We start from the raw sequence: 17,176 nt of genomic DNA, 5'->3' as shown, positions 1-17,176 counted from the left end.
AAGTTGCAGAGTTTTACCCGCGTGTTGTAGTACTTTTGCATTTGTCGTTTGTAGTTCTCTTCATGCACTGCGGCTAAGTCTCTGCGTTCCTCGGTTAGCGTAAGATCCAACCGTCTTTCCGCATCATTGTCTTCTGGCTGACTCAAGACCCTTGGTGAGGGTAGACCAATTTCGACCGGGACCATGGCTTCAGTGCCATAAGTGAGGCTGAACGGGGTTTCTCCCGTACTGGCCTTCTTCAGCGTTCTGTTTGCCCAAAGGACGTGCGGAAGCTCGTCCACCCAGCCGGATCTGTGCTCCGAGAGTCTTTTCTTTATGCCATCAACGATGCTTTTGTTTGCTCTTTCCACCTCACCATTACCTTGCGGGTGTGCCACTGAGGTAAAGGTGTGGGTGATTTGAAGTTCTTTTAGCCACTGTTGTAGCTTCTTGTCAGCAAAGTTGGTGCCGTTATCGCTCACCAAATTCTGTGGAAGTCCAAAACGACAAATTATAAATTCCCAAATAAATTTTTTGATATGCTTTGCGGTTGTTTGGGCTAAAGGTTTTGCTTCTATCCACTTGGTGAAGTAGTCGATGGCTACCACTAGGAACTGAACATTTCCTGCTGCTGTAGGAAATGGGCCTGTCACATCGATGGCCCACTTCTGAAATGGCCACGAAGAAGTGACTGGAACCAGTTCGTTTTTTGGGCGATGCGTGTTAGGTGCGTAAAGCTGGCAAGACCTGCATTTTCTGATGTATGCCAGTGCATCCGTATGCATCCCCGGCCAAAAGTATCCCGCGTTGTTTAACTTGGCTACAACAGCGCGGGGACCTGCGTGTACCCCACAGATGCCTTCGTGTACTTCCCTTAAGAGGTAGTCGGCATCTTGGTTGTCCACGCATCTCAAGAGTGGGCCAAGAAAGTTACGTCTGTAAAGGACGTCATTGACGAGTTGATAATTCAGTGCTTTACAGCGTAGTTTTCTTGCCTGTGTTTTTGACTCTGGTAGTATTCCTGCTGCAAGGTAATTTATTATTGGTGTCATCCACGTTTCTGTACTGGTTTGGATGACACAAATTTCCTTGTGCGGGACTGATGGTGCTTCGAGGAGTTCAATGCGGATGTCCTTTCCCAAGTGGGTGAAGGCTAGTGATGCAAGCTTGCTTAACGCATCCGCAGATTTGTTTTCGCTGCGCTTGACGTGTATGACTTTACAATCACTAAAATCACGCATAAGGGTTTTTGCCTGGGCGAGGTACAGGGCCATGGTGTCGTTCACAGCCGTGTACGTCCCATTTATTTGGTTGGCCACCAGCATGGAATCCACGTGGGCTTCCAAGTTTTTCACTCCCATCTTACGCGCAATTCTCAAACCGGCCAAGAATGCTTCATATTCGGCTTCATTATTCGTACTTGGAAAATCCAACCGAATAGCGTAAGTATATTCTTGGCCTGCTGGGTTGGTTAATTTTAACCCTGCGCCTGAACCCTCGTTACTGGCTGCTCCATCAGTGTAGAGTCGCCAGACATCATTGACGTCCTGTGCTGGGGAGGGTTGAGCCTCCTCCTGGCACTCTTTCTCCCGCGAAGCGGGGACTTCTGCAATAAAATCGGCCAGGACCTGGCCTTTTATGGCTGGTCTTGGCTTGTACTTAATTGCATATTCTCCCAATTCAATTGCCCATTTGGCTAGACGTCCCGATAATTCGGGTTTGCCTAGAACGTTTGAGAGTTTGAAGTTGGTGAGAATGGTGATTGGGTGGCCCTGGAAATATCGTCTTAACCTGCGTGAAGCGTGTATAAGTGCTAAGACTAATTTTTCGAGGGTAGAGTACCGGGTTTCTACGTCTGTTAGTACACGGCTAACATAATAGATTGGCATCTGGATGCCCTTTCGTTCTACTAGCAGGACTGCCCCGGTTGCTCTATCTGTTGCGGAAAGGTATAGGATTAACTCCTCTCCCGCTTGTGGTGCTGTAAGTGTTGGGAGTTCGATCAGGCGTGACCGAATCTCCTGAAAAGCTGCTTCCGCTTCTGGTGTCCAGCGGAAGTGCGTTTTCTTCAAGCAGTTTCTCAATGTTGACACGAAAGGAAACGACTTATCCGCATGGTTTGCCAAGAAGCGATTAAGTGCGACTAATCGTCCATTCAGTGTCTGAGCCTGTTTGATGGTGGTAGGTGATTCCATTTTAACAATGGCTTCGACCTTTTCAGGGTTCGCTCTAAAGCCATCTTTAGTAACAATGACTCCCAAGAACTTCCCTTCTTCCATCCCAAATGAACACTTGCTCGGGTTGAGCTTCATGTTTATCTTTCGGAGCGTGTTGAAAGTTTCTTCAATGTCTTTCAACATCGCCTCTGGCTCGAGGCTTTTGATGACCAAATCATCCATATAGACTTCCAAGTTTCTCCCGATTTGGGCATGAAACTCTTTGTCCATTAGTCGTTGGTACGTGGACCCTGCATTCTTAAGTCCGAATGGCATCATTTTATAACAAAATGTACCATCGGGCGTCCGAAATGCGGTTTTGTCCTGGTCATCAATGGCCATGTGGATTTGGTGGTACCCCTTATACGCATCCAAGAAGCATTTAAGGCGAAATGGTGCCAACGAATCCACTTTGAGATCAATTTCTGGTAACGGATAACAATCTTTGGGGCATGCTTTGTTCAAATCTTTGAAATCTATGCACATGCGCCATTGTTTGTCATTCTTCGGTACCATTACGGGATTTGCAACCCATGTTTGATATCTACTAACGCGTACGATGCCTGCGTCAAGGAGTTCCTTGACTTGGGTTCTACACGCGTTAGTTTGTTCAGGCCCCATTACTCTGCGCTTTTGTACGACTGGCGTAACAGCTGGATCGCACTTGAGCTTATGCTCCGCCTTACTTCGGGGTACACCAGTCATGTCAGCTGGTGCCCACGCAAAGATGTCAGCGTTTTTTCTGCAGTAAGCGTTTGAGTAAGGTGCGGGTGGGATCAACGATTGTTGGTCCAATGGTAACGGCCTGGTCGGGGGTATTTGCCATTGAAGGCCCATTTTTCTGGTTCAGTGATGGTTGGTTTAGCCTTTTTCGGTTTGGGTTTAGATGAAACAGATGCAATGCATACCTGGGGAATGCCAGAGATCATTGCTACACCCTCAGCTGTTGGCCATCCCATCATGCCATGGACTGAAGATACCACGGCGTTGAATCTTGCCATCCCGTCTCTTCCGAATAGGATGTCGTACGTATGATGTGGCTTTTTTCATCACGACAAAATCCACGTCTTCTGTGCGTGAATGATTCCCATCAGTAAGAGTAACGGGGAAAGATAGGATACCCAGGGGTGTTTCTGTACTTCCGTCAAACCCTTCCATTGAAGCGTAGACCGTTTCCAAGCGTTCTTTGTCTTCATCATCCAGCTTATCAAAGAACTGTCTGTACATCACTGTCGACGAAGCGCCGTTGTCAGCAAGAGTGCGTGAAGTGATGTAGTGCCCCAGCTGGCTTCTGATGACGATGGGGCCTTCTTTGCTGGGGCCTCCTGGCACTCGCGGGAAGCGCACCTCAGCTTCCTTCCACGCGCATGGTTCTGCCACCCGTCTTTTTCTTCCTCTGACCTTGCCATGAACCATGTTGATGCTGATATCGACGGGCTTTCGTCCGTTACCTCTGTACCGGTTGTCATTCCTTCCTCCCTTCCTGATCGATGCCACAAGATGTGCAAGCCTTCCATCCTTGACAAATGTCTCAATAATATCCTTCAAGGATGTGCACTCTTCAGTACCATGACCCTTTGTCCCGTGGGAAATCACAGGATTTGCTTTGATCCGCATTAGGTTTCTGCCGGATCAATGGGGCTTTAGGCCATGGCAATTTTTCCGTGGCAAATATCTCCGTGACGCTCTTCGTGAGTGGCGTCCACCGGTGTTTTCGGTTTGAAGGGTGTGTGTTGTCCCTTCCGCCAACAAGAGGGCGAGAGCTGGATGAGGTGTCAAAGTTTACCCTTGACTGCCAAATACCTAGCCTCCTCTTTTTGTTCTGCCGGGCGATCCGGACATTGTTCTCTCTGGTCCTCTGCGTGTAGAGGTGTGTACTCTGGGGAAGATCCCTTCCCAGTTGCTTTTCCGTCTCGGCAAAGCGCTTTGCCGCCGTCATGATGGCATCCCAAGTTGATGGCATGCCATCCTTACCCGTCAATGTGCGGATAAGTTCTGGGTATTCGGCGCCTTGGATGAAGGCGGCGCGAACCAGATCTTCACTTATGTTGCCGAGACTAAGCTTTTTGGAGTTGAAGCGAGTGATGAAGTCTAGTAGAGATTCATCCTCCTCTCTCACGCAGTTAAGGATCGTCCACTGCTCTTCAGTGTACTTCCTCTGTTGGCTGAAATGCTGGCTGAACTTGTTCTGAAAGTCCGCCCAGTCATATATGTGGTGGATCGGTAAACGATCGAACCATGCCCTGGCCGCTCCGACCAGAGTCATCTGGAACATGTAGCACCACGTGGGTTCCGTCCAGTTGCTGACGGTAGCCCCCGCAATGAACCTGTTCAAATGGTCGTCTGGGTCGGATAGACCATCATAAGTGCCAATGTTGGACATTTGTTTGGCACTTCTCGGGGCGATTGCTTCCGCAATGTCCCTTGCGAACTTTGACTTCCCTGCATTTTGTAGCAGTTGGTCTAAAGGTTTTGGAAAAGTCACGCGGGTTTCTCTCCACGATTGGTTTAAAGGCTTCCCCAAAATTCCTTTTTGGTTGGACGTCCGTTTCCTTACGCTTCCCTTTCGCCTTATGGCGAGGGTTCGCGTCGGTGTCGGACTCCAACTCGTCGTCTGAGTACTCGCAGTCACTGCTCATATTGAGGTGTTGGCGAGTACTGGCGAATTCGTCAGCCTGTTGAACTGAACGCAAGCGTTCGTCCAATTCGGCTTGGAATTCTCTTTGCCGTGCTTCGGCCCACGCCTTCACTTGATCTAGTGTTTGGCGAGGAACCTTCGTTCGTTTTTCCAGTTGGGTATCGGAGAACCCCAATGGAATATTTACTCCACTTGCCCCGGCTTGGGTAGTCGGGGTAGTGTTCGTAAGGATTGTATAACCGCCGGTGTTCCCTCCAGTTGCTGGGGTTGTTACCGGGGTTTCTTGGTCGGTTACTGGCCTTTGAACCGGAAGTAACGTTAACCATTTCTTCAGAAATTGTGAAAAAAACTAAAATAGTTCTAGCTTTTATGCACGGATGGCGCCAATGAAGAAACACTAGGTGACCCGGTACAGATTATAGATAATCTGGGGGTTAAGTAATGTTTCCCACGGATGAGGTCTAGCTGAGAAGGCTGTTCTTCAGGAGACCTGCAAAACAAACACCGTAAGCTCGTCACTGAGAAGGGGGGGGGTTCCTCCTTGTGACCACCCTCCGGCGTGAGAATCAGACTAGGTTGCTCTGAATATAAGTGTATATTAAGAGATTGCTAGATAACTGGATAGTAGATCCTCTTACCATTCCGAGATGTTGGAGTATTTATAGCCGAATGTAGGTTTTCCAAGCAGGTACAGCCGGCTGAATAGTATTCCTGTTCTACCAACAGTGGACTATGCACAGGCCATACTGGTTGGTGGGTAGGTTACGGCCAACAGTGACAAAGTCGGCTGCACTATTCCACCAACTGTAGATTATGCACGTCCCACCTACTGTGGATTGTACGCAGGCCATGCTGGTTGGTGAAAAGGTTACGGCCAATAGTAACACTATTCCACCAACTGTAGGCTGCGCATGTCCCACAGTAAGGGTTGGTGAGTAGGCAGCGGCTAATAGTGACAAACAGTACTAGAGGGTGCTCCTCCTCGCACTGTTGTCGGTGAGCTGTCACTCTGTGATTGGCTCATGGGTTGTTCTGGTCAGATCGTCTGTCCTATCCATACCTTGGTAGGTATAGTACAAAAGATCTTTCAGAATCATACAGACTGGCTCATTTAGGCGGGATTGTTCCTGCCTTGCTCATTCCTTCATGTGACTACTGAAGTATCTATTGTCTTGTGCGTGTAGCCCTGCTGTCTGCGGGTAGCCTTCCCTGATGGCTTGTATCCGCAACTGCGGGAACAGGCGGGGTACTTCACCATTGGGAGGCTTTCCCTGCGTGTACAGCTTGCGTACTGCGCGTAAGGTTCTATGAGCATGGTGGGTCCTGCGGGAGCAGATGGTCTTTGCGCCGACGTCCCTGTTCAAGGTGAGTCTTGCGGGACCAACTGGGCTCTGCTGGGACCTACCTCTTCACTTTCCATCCACACCCTCAAAAATATTAACGAGGAAACAAAACAAAGTAACAAAATATAGTTAGTTGAAACTTAAAAACATAAAACGAAACTACTAGATGAGTCAGTCAGTGTTTGAAACCAAACCAAACTAGATCACTAGAAAGAAGTGTGAACAAGCCACCCACCGGCCACCGGCTAAAACCACCCTTATTATTCCTACATAGTATTTAGCACCAAATCGAGTCCAACCCACCATTAGTATCACCCTTCATCTCACACGACATTCGTCGCCACCACCCTGCTCAAACCACTCACCGTCCACCACTGCTTGTTATATAATATAACCTTCTTCATCTTGTTGATTTCAAATAATAATATTCATTTCAATGGGTATTTGTTTGAGTGCTAGAATCAAAGCCGAAAGCCCATATCACACAGGTACTGATTATCGTACTAAACCGGTACCGATTAAACATAACCAGTACTGGTACCGGTTTTAGTTTTTCATGTTTTTGGTACCGGTACCATTTTATTTTTTATGGTATTGGGATACTGGTACCGGTACGGTATATTATTCACTCGGTACTGGTATCAGTACGGTACTGATCTCTTTGTTGTGATCTAATTTTTTTATTTTGGGAATCTATGTTTTAATTATATTCTCCATGATTAGAATCTAAAATTAGGTTTACTTGGGAATTGAATTAATTTGTGAGAATATTCTGAAATCAGAATAAAGTTATTAAATTTTATATTATTATTGTGTTAATAATAATAATAATAATAATAATAATAATAATTCAGGGATGAGTTCAAGATCTGCAAGTACAGATGACAACAATAATGGAAACTCAAGTGGTAGCAAGGGGTCGTGGGTCCCACCGGTTCCGAGAAGTGAAGGTGAAATTTTGCAATCTTGTAATTTGAAGAGTTTTGATTATTCGGATCTTCGATTGGCTACTAGGAACTTTCGACCCGATAGTGTGTTGGGTGAAGGTGGGTTTGGGTCGGTTTATAAAGGGTGGATTGATGAACAATCGTTCACGGCTTCAAAACCCGGGACTGGAGTCGTTGTCGCTGTTAAACGACTTAGTGCCGAGAGCTATCAAGGTCACCGAGAATGGCTGGTAAGCAGTTAAATCAAATTCTAACAATTCTTAAAACGGATAACTAAATTGGTTATTCGGTTACAGTTACTAACTGAACCGAATGACCAAATAAGAATTCGGTTCAGTATTATTTTGGTTTAGTCGGTTTTTGATGAAAGTTGTGTTTGATTATTGTAGGCGGAAGTGAACTATTTAGGGCAATTTTCGCACCCGAATCTGGTGAATTTGATTGGATATTGTTTGGAGGACGAACATCGGCTTTTGGTTTATGAGTTCATGCCTAGAGGCAGTTTGGAGAATCATTTGTTTAGGAGTAAGTAATGTTTTCTTACAAGTGTTGATGATTTCATACATTTCTAAAAATCAAATGTTAAAGATGATTAATGTTTTTTTTCACATTTTTTATAGGAGGATCTCATTTTCAAATGCTTTCGTGGAGTCTTCGATTAAAAGTCGCTCTTGGAGCGGCAAAAGGACTAGCTTTTCTTCATAGTGCCGAAACCAGAGTTATTTATCGAGATTTCAAAACTTCTAATGTTTTACTTGATTCGGTATGTGATGTACTATGATATAATAATATGCACAATTAAATTAAAAAATTAAATAGGTTAATTATCCAATTATTATTCTTTCAAGCAGGATTATAATGCTAAACTCTCGGATTTTGGGTTAGCTAAAGACGGGCCCACCGGTGACAAAAGTCATGTCTCCACTCGTGTGATGGGGACCTACGGTTATGCCGCCCCTGAATATTTAGCTACAGGTAGACTAACACTAATGAGTAATGTCTTTTTCTACCAACTTATTTTTGTTTTATTTAAGTTATAACAAGTCGTTTATATCTGGTTATTATAGGTCATTTGTCTACAAAAAGTGACGTGTATAGTTTTGGAGTGGTCCTTATAGAAATGTTATCAGGCCGAAGAGCCATAGACAAAAATCGGCCCCAGGGTGAACAAAAGTTAGTTGAGTGGGCCAAACCGTATCTACCCCACAAACGAAAGCTTTTTCGGGTTCTTGATAACCGTCTCGAGGGCCAGTACACTTTAGACGGGGCCATTGCCATAGCTAACCTAGCCCTACGGTGTGTTTCAATGGACCCGCGGTTTAGACCAACCATAGTGGATGTGGTTAAAGAACTAGAGTTTCTTCAAGATCCAAAGAGAATGACAAGGTTACGAAGACATTCCGCCAACGAGGCACAAACAAGGCGGCTGGTTTCTCAAGACAGTGGTGCTCGTGGTCGTTCTGCTGCCTACCCGCAGCCTTCGGTTTCTGCCGTTTATAGTAAATGAGTGCAAGAAGTACAATTGAATAATAGTTGTATAGTTTGTTTTGGGTTGATCTTATTTGAGTTTGTATGTACACAAGGATTATTAAAAATATATAAAACTTGAATTTGAATGACCACATCCTATTTTAAAATTGTACAATATTTCCTAGAACAATATGATTGAGCATATATTTATGTTATTAATATTTTTATATGTAAAGAAAGAGACATTTGTAGCTGTTTTTTGTTTTTTCATCCATCAACAAATTTCATAACTTAGAAAAATACTAAATGATACATGAGGTTGTTTTCAATAATACTTTTTTGAGACTTTAAAGGCATTAGGCATGCATACGTCATGTATACGTAGACGAAATCCTAAAGCGTGTATACATTGTTTCATAGAAAATTATTTCTTTCATACATTTTGCATTTTTTTCATTTCTAATTGAAACAAACATTTTTAATTTCTTTAAATAAAAACTCAAATTAAGATTTGATTGTTATGCGCATTGGAAACCTTTCAAAATTATTAGTGTTGATCAACTTAGGCGATAACTAAATACCTACAAACTATTTCCCAAAATTTACCTTTCATACAAAATTTCATTTACAATATTTCGTTTTGTAATATTTTTTTAACAACGTTTAGACTACCCAATACCCGTGTGCGCATTCCTGAAACGATATGTCAGTTGTCCATAATATTTTCGACGCTCCATGTCTGATTAACCCAGGAACATCATCAAGGAGAAAATCTGTCACTTTGAGAAAAACGTCACTGAGTCTGGTTTCTAACGTGAGAACATAGTCTTATCTATCACACTCATGTTACTGGACCAGAAGGCTAATTGCTCATTTTATAATGTTGAATACAACTTTTCAAGTTCATGATTCTTGTGACCGAAAAGAAACCTTGGTGTGTAGAGTAAAACAGAAAAAGCAACTTAGTGATATTTATCTAAGATACAATGGTTTATGATATAAATGAACTATAACGACAAATTTAAAATGCCAAATACCAGTTACTTTCAGTTTTTGTTTGAAATAATTCTTTTATAAAACTCTATAATTCAATATTCCAATAATTCATTCAAAATCATAATACAACATAAGTTATATATTCTTGTAAAAGTATATGATGATGTTGAGTACATATATTGTATAAATGCGATGTGGATAAAAGATTAAAAGATGTTTAGAAAGGTAACATAGAAATGCTTTATGGGTGCTGGTAGGTTTATGATAATGGGCCAACTTTGAAATTTGTCCCACTCACACTTACATATTGACTTTGTGGCTTTGTGCTATCTATCTCACTTTTTGAAACTTTATTCTAAAATTACACCTACTTATGAGTTATGACCCATTCAGTTGTATATAATCCTCTACTAAACTATTAATAATTGTATTAATTTGTTAGTTAACTATGACTGTCCTTTGTTGGGAACAGTGTAGAGTATAATAGAAGGCCTATAGTCAAGATTAGATATGTTATCTTATTCATTAGGTATATTGGCATCTCTAGACCCTCATTGGTTTAAATTAATAAAATGCATGGTCATGCTCAAAGGATGTTTGACTGATCACTTTTAATCTTGATTGAATAATAGAATGGTTGGACACTTGGACAGTATATAAAATATAATCCATGGCTCATGTTCAACAAAATGTGTACCACATAAAGAGTGGGGTTACCGATTTTTACCACGTATTAATATTACCTATGTGACAATGTTAATTTGATATATGATCCTAACGAGTCACAAGGTAAGCAATTTATTAAGTATGCATTAAAATACGATTTGAATGTAAACCCTATCAAAATTATATGTATTATTGATGGTTGGTTAATTTGTATATATTTATTCACGTTTATTTGTTAGTTTTAATCATTTATCGTGGGAACTTCGATACTTCAAATGTGTTATTGCATTTCAGGTCACAGACGTTAAAGAAGTTAGTTTGGACCTGCTGAGGTACAGGATGTAGGCCCGGGACATTGATCACATACTCTTCGTGTTCGACACCCTACTTACCCTAGCTTGCTTAGGTGATTAAGAGCTTGATTTAATTGTTTTTTACTAGATAGTGACAATCTAGCATCAATTACTATTTGGTGAAATAATGAATGCGAATAATATAAAATAATAATAATAATAATTTTTAGGAATATTGGATTTTAATAATCTCTATTAAATGGTATTGGCCGATAATAATCCCTATTCGTTTTATCGCCGGTGGCGGTCCCAAATTCAAAAAAGTTGGCCCCCAATGCCCCCCCCCCTCCCGTTAAAAATGACTTAATGACGTTATAGTTTTTTCTGAATTTCAAATCAATGTTTTAGGGCTTTTAATCGTTAGGAGGATACGAGTCGATTGGTGTAAAACTTAGCTCGAAACAATGATCCAAAAGACTTGATTTTGGTTAATTGTAAGTTCAAACACCCGAATTGAAGCACTGTTTCATCATTTTGAAGCACTATTTCAAACTAAGTTTTACACCAATCGACTCGTATCCTCCTAACGATCAAAAGCCCTAAAAAATTGGTTTGAAATTCAGAAAAAACTATAACGCCGTTAAGCCATTTTTAACGGGGGACCATTGGGGGCAACTTTTTTTTTGAATTTGGGATCGCCAGTGGCGATAAAACGAATAGGGATTATTATCGGCCAATACCATTTTATATGGATTATTAAAATCCAATATTTCTAATTTTTATTATTATTTAGTGCAATAATAATATTTAATATAAGTATAAATATATTTTATTACAATATGTTTTATATTAAATGTTTGTATTAATCCATTTAGTTAATCAACCTTGACTGGGTGGTAAAGGTTTTTGTCTTTGGGATTGAAGACCAAGACCAGGATTCAAAATCTGGTATGAAAGTAGATTTTCTTGAAGTAATTTAGGATTAAATGGGCGTATATAGCTAACAAGTACAAAATAATAGCTCCAGTTTAATGGTCAATTGAATTGAAACTAAGTACAAGAATAAATGCATAAAATAGAAGTCATATCAACTTTTAGACATGTTGTGAAGCCCTTCCAATGTGCCTCTTGTGGGGGTAAAGGAGCTCCTTTTATCCAAATTTTAAAATTCTCTAGCACAGATTGTCAAAGACAAGATTGATAAGTTGTGTACAGTCCTGCTTCTAATTGGTAATTGGAGATTACATTTGACACCTTAACATTTATCATTTCCTTAGTACTCATGGACATTCTGTCAATCATGCGAGCAAACTTGACGATATAACGTGGTACCGGAAACTTAGATGAATTTCTTAGTCTAACAAGAAACAGAATGCAAGCCTTTAATTAAATAATCCCCCCCCCCCCCCCCCCCCGTTTTTTTTTTCAATCATGAGCCCAAGCTCAAAACATAAGTCATTTAAGAGCAAACTCAAATCTCTTAACTAATAAGGCTTGTTGATTTATGCTCATAATTGTTTTGGGTCTTTAGTTGCAATATAATATTTAATACTAGTTGGTTCACAAAATTGTTCTACACTTCTACCACTTTATCATCGGAGGCTAAAACTATATTTAAAGTTATAATACTTATAATAAAATCATTGAAGGCTAAAACTATATTGAGAATTGGGCTTAAATTATTCAAGGCTAAATCTAAATTTAGTTAACGAGGCTAAAACAATATTGAGTATTGGGCTTCTTTTCTAGTCTAACACAAGTACACAACATTATCACATTTTTCATAAATAATGGAACCACTTGGAAGTTGCCCACCACAGTTTTATGAAGTAGACAAACACAACTACAATAGAATAAAAACAAATGTAATACAACACAAAGGTCCGGGCCGAACCAAAACGATTATTTTCAGTGACTCCCATGTGTCCAATACCGCCAATCCAACCTCCCACACGACCGGTTTCTCAAACTAACCAATTCTTTAAACTCAAAAACCCGCCTCATAAAGTTACCCCCACCACAACCCTCTTCTTTCACCAAATCGATTTGGCCCGGCCCGTCTTCATTCTCGTCCACAACCTGCGTTTCAGTTTCAGTTTGGGCTTCGGGCTCTTGCTGACATGGCAACATATCATCAATAATGTTCCCTAACATCACGACCACTTCACTCATTTTGGGCCGAGATTTAGGATTCTTAGTAAGACATTTATTTGCTAGAGATGCAAGTTTGTGGGCCGATTTAATCGAGTAATCTCCTTCAAGGCGCGGGTCAATAATAAGGTGAAACTTTTTTGAATCAGAAATGTAAGGTTTTACCCATTCCAAAAGCTTTTGTTCGTTTCAAGGTAAGTTTCGTTCCACCGCTCGCCTACCCGTGATAAGCTCGTATAGGACCACACCGAAGCTCCAAACATCACTTTTGGATGTTAATCGACCCGTTTGCACGTATTCGGGAGCTGCATACCCGACCGTCCCAACGACCTTTGAAAATGTAAATTAAATATTATTTCCAAAAACATTAGTATGCGTGTGTTTAGAGAAACGAGCTTACGACTGTAGAAACATGAGTCAGTCCAGCTGCAGGTCCCTGTCTGGCCAATCCGAAGTCCGAGAGTTTTGGGGTAAAATCTTCGTCCAGAAGAATATTTGACGTTTTAAAATCTCGAAAGATTAACTGTACAGAAAAATAATAACCAAAATTTAGAATTAGGGGTGTGTGTGGTGCGGTTTGGTGCGGTTTTTGGCTAAAACCAAACCGAAAACCAAAACTTCGGTTTTTGGAGTTTTTGAAACCGTTCGGTTTCGGTTTTCCGGATTTCGTTTTGGTTTCGGTTTTTGTCATTTGAGCTTGAAAATTTTAGGCCAAAAAAAAAAGTAGACAAAAAATAATAAATTTATGTATAAATAATTTTGTTAATTGTAAAATAATAGACCATTATACATTTGATCAAAAATATTGAAGTTACATATTTATTAAATTCTTATAAATTACTTAATATAAAATATAGAAAAAACAAAAATTTAGAAATTCGGTTCGTTTCGGTTTTTTTTACATGCAAAACCAAAACGAACCGTTAGTGTGGTTTTTACAAAAACATAAAACCATACCGTCGGATTTTGTTTCGGTTCGGTTTTTTCAGTTTGAATTTTTCGGTTTTTCCGGTTTCGAATCGTTTTTTTTTGGTTTATTGCTCACCCTTATTTAGAATAATGAAAACTTTGTACGTTATTGTGTAACATCCAATCATATCAGATCTTCTAATTACGCTAACGATATGATGATAAAAACATAAACCTGAAAGTCCATTTCTTCATGTAGGTAAGCTAGACCACGAGCCGCGCCTTCAGCAATTTTTAAACGAGTCAACCAAGAAAGAGGCGATTTACCGCGACCTAATAAATGATCTTCCAAACTTTTATTGGTCATAAGTTCATAAACTAAAAGCCTTTGAATCCCTCTTTCATCATCTTCTGCACAATATCCAACTAACTTAACAAGATTTGGATGGTTTACCACTCCCAGAAAGTTAACCTCATTGATCCATTCCTTATGCCCCTGAAAACTAAAACATATAGAATACATAAGATGAATCATAAATTTGCATTTTTGTTTGAATCACCAGTATTATATCATTTAGTTAGGGTTTATTGTAATATCTAGGGCTGTAACCGAACTGAACAAGGCCTTGTTCATTTTTGTCCATTAAGCTTTTAGCGAACAATTCGCGAACATCTAAGCAAACGAAATTTCTTGTTTGTGTTCGGGTTCGTTCATTAAGGAAATGAATTTGTCCGTGAACGATTCACGAACAAAAATGAACACAGGCAACTATTTATTTGATTTGGCTAACTGAGAATTAGTGTCAATGGTTCGGTCCGGCTAGTGCTACCAAGTTTTGGTTGGTTTTTTTCTAACATTCATATTCATATGTTAATTTACATATAAATTAATCACATAATACTCAATTACTCACATATATTTGTTTCATAGTTAGTAATTCTGCTTAAATCTATATGATAACATTAAAAAGGTCATTAAATATATAAAAAAACCTTTAATGAACAAATGTGAACAAACAAACACTAACGAACATAAACGGACGCGAACAAACACCTTATCAAAATGTTCTCCGAAGACAATTGAACAAACATTGTTTTTGTTCATGTCCGTTCGTTTGGTCAAACAAACCTCCTTGTTCATCTTCGGTCATTAACTAAACAAACAAACATAGTTAATTGAAATGATTAAATTCGGTTTCCTTTGTAATTATCATCATTGTATCTATATTTACAGTTGATCAATAACACTCTGTACCTAATGATCCTACATAATCTAAATTTAATATAAAACCCTAATTATTTAAAAAAAAACTGATAATAATAATAACAATAATATGGGGAAAGTTAACGTGCTAATTGTGTGAATCAAGTAGTGTAATTATATATACGAGTAGTGTAATTATGTAATTACATCGTAGTATAATTACACTACGTTGTAATTTACACTACACTATAATTACGCTATGTTGTATATATAATTACACTACTTGATTTGCACATTTAGCGCGTTAATTTAATTTGTATTCGATCCAAACCCTAATAATAATAATAATAATAATAATAATAATAATAATAATAATATAAACAAAGGGGTAAAGTAAGTTAATGCCTGGAAGCCATTACGATCCAATTGCTTAATAGTAACATCCAAATACTCATCACCATCATCACCTCCAGCCTTAACAACTACTCCTCTATACACACAACCAAATCCACCTTCACCGATCATAAGCGTCCGATTAAACCCTTTGGTTGCCAATTTCAGCTCAGAGAACTTAAAAACCCTAAGCTCATTCGCACGCCGCTGAGTCAACACCTCCATAAACCCCACCGAGTCGGTACAGTCCGAGTCGAACTCGGAGCGGCGAGTGGTGTCCACGCTGCTGGATGCGACGCTGAGAGACCCTAGCGGAGGAGCGTGAAACGACGGCGTTTTCATCGTCGGATTTAGTGAAGTGGAAACACCTCATTGGTTCATGCTAAGTGATTAAAACGACGTCTTGTTATGTAATTGTTAGGTTGTTTGTTGTAGAGAATGGAGAAAACAAGAAATTGATGAGGTTGTTAGTTGTCTTGTTGCCTGGAGAGATAGATACTGATGTCTGATGGATAGATAGAGAGATTAAATTTGGGTATCAAATTACAATATTTGAATGTTTGTTAATTATTATAAGTTAAGTGGGGAGCCTTGAAAGTGGAACTATATATGTGAAATTCGAATCTAATAATATTTTATTCCATCATGTCACAAGGGTGGGTTCATATTTGGCTATTTGCTGCAGTTGCACATACGAGGATATGATTGAGAATATAAGAACTTCTGTAACAATTAGGGGTGTTCTTCAGGTTTGTTTTTCGGGTCGGGTTATTCGGGTTTCAAAGTTTTAAATCTTGACCCGAAACCCAACCCAAATCTCTCACGGGTTTTTCGGGTTCAGGTTTTTTCGGGTTGGGTTAATCAGGTTTCAAGTATCCGAGAAAACAAAAAAAACAAAAAATAAAATAAAAAAACTATAATGCTAAAATTAAAACAACAATTATTCTTTGCTCGTAAACAAATAATCAAATAAAAAACCAACATAACTTGATAAAACAATCCAAAAGAAGAGTAAAATTAACGCGAACCATAATCGTCTTCAATCAGACGTGATTTGGTTTTTCGATTACGGTTGCTATCAGTAATAAACGGAAAACATAAATTAACAATAAACAACCGATCTTTAATAGCTGTAATGACAACATCGATTAGGACCATATTCTGATAATGTTAGTGGCTAAGACTAAACCAATCATACCTAAAAATATATTTGATTTCAAATCTAAAAGTTTATTCGGGTTATTTGGATTGACCCGAAACTTATAAATCAAACCCGAGAACCAACCCGAATTACTTCGGTTCGGGTTCGGGTTAGCCTTTTCTCGGGTTCGGGTATGTGTTTTTTCGGGTTGGGTTTCGGGTAAAACTGACAGCCCTAATAACAATAAACTCATACAAACCGTAACGTTATCGTCATATCATATTTCAAACTTTTATCAAAAACTTTAATTTCTTTCATAACAAACATATACAAATCCATTAAAAAATATTAAAGTTGTATATATATATATGTGTGTTATATTATATGTGAGAGAAATGACCACATCATTAGGTTTTTCCTAGTTTGCTTCTACCTCCACAACAAGGAGATTTGTGATCAAAAAGTTTGCCATTTTCCACATAGATTCAAACCTTGGGTTTTGTAGTCCATTGTGGTTGCTCTAAGAGGTAGCATTTGAATCATTAAACATTGTTTATAAAATCTAATCATTAAGGGACTCTATAAGATATTAAAAAGTGTAACCAAACATACTTTACCTCCGACCGATTCAAAAATAATTTCTTAATGGAATCAGTAAGATGCTACTAAATAGCTCCTTAGTCTGATTTAAGAGGCTTAGATTTTCTAAGAGCATTCTTTTCCCACCCCTTAATTCTAAACCAAAAAATTACACTAAACTCACTACATTTTCTCTCTTTATTTCAATTAAATAATACGTAATTATACCTTTGTCATTATTTTTTCTCGCT

The 17,176-nt window shown here is 39.5% G+C and overlaps 1 protein-coding gene and 1 pseudogene across 2 annotated transcripts; one reads left to right on the top strand and one right to left on the bottom strand.

The window, feature by feature from the left end:
* Window positions 1-6,338: 6,338 nt before the first annotated feature.
* On the top strand, window positions 6,339-8,757 carry LOC143579458 (putative serine/threonine-protein kinase PBL10). The gene is made up of 6 exons (XM_077062763.1): window positions 6,339-6,664; window positions 7,031-7,353; window positions 7,513-7,648; window positions 7,744-7,886; window positions 7,975-8,098; window positions 8,191-8,757. Exons 1-6 carry the CDS (start codon window positions 6,613-6,615, stop codon window positions 8,628-8,630), a joined length of 1,218 nt encoding a protein of 405 aa, XP_076918878.1. The 5' UTR covers window positions 6,339-6,612; the 3' UTR covers window positions 8,631-8,757.
* A 3,448-nt stretch (window positions 8,758-12,205) lies between these two features.
* LOC143579457 (serine/threonine-protein kinase PCRK1-like) lies at window positions 12,206-15,593 on the bottom strand (annotated as a pseudogene). The gene is made up of 4 exons (XR_013143462.1): window positions 15,218-15,593; window positions 13,844-14,104; window positions 13,100-13,222; window positions 12,206-13,029 (listed from the first exon to the last, which is right to left on the bottom strand). The product of XR_013143462.1 is annotated as a serine/threonine-protein kinase PCRK1-like (transcript).
* Between the last annotated feature and the right edge of the window lie 1,583 nt (window positions 15,594-17,176).

This window comes from Bidens hawaiensis, unplaced genomic scaffold, assembly GCF_021521415.1.
Source record: "Bidens hawaiensis isolate Kalapana, Puna unplaced genomic scaffold, B.hawaiensis_p1.1 tig00029807_1, whole genome shotgun sequence".
Taxonomy (NCBI): domain Eukaryota; kingdom Viridiplantae; phylum Streptophyta; class Magnoliopsida; order Asterales; family Asteraceae; genus Bidens; species Bidens hawaiensis.
The sequence above is the reverse complement of the archived record's forward strand: the minus strand, read 5'-3'. Positions and strand labels throughout refer to the sequence as shown.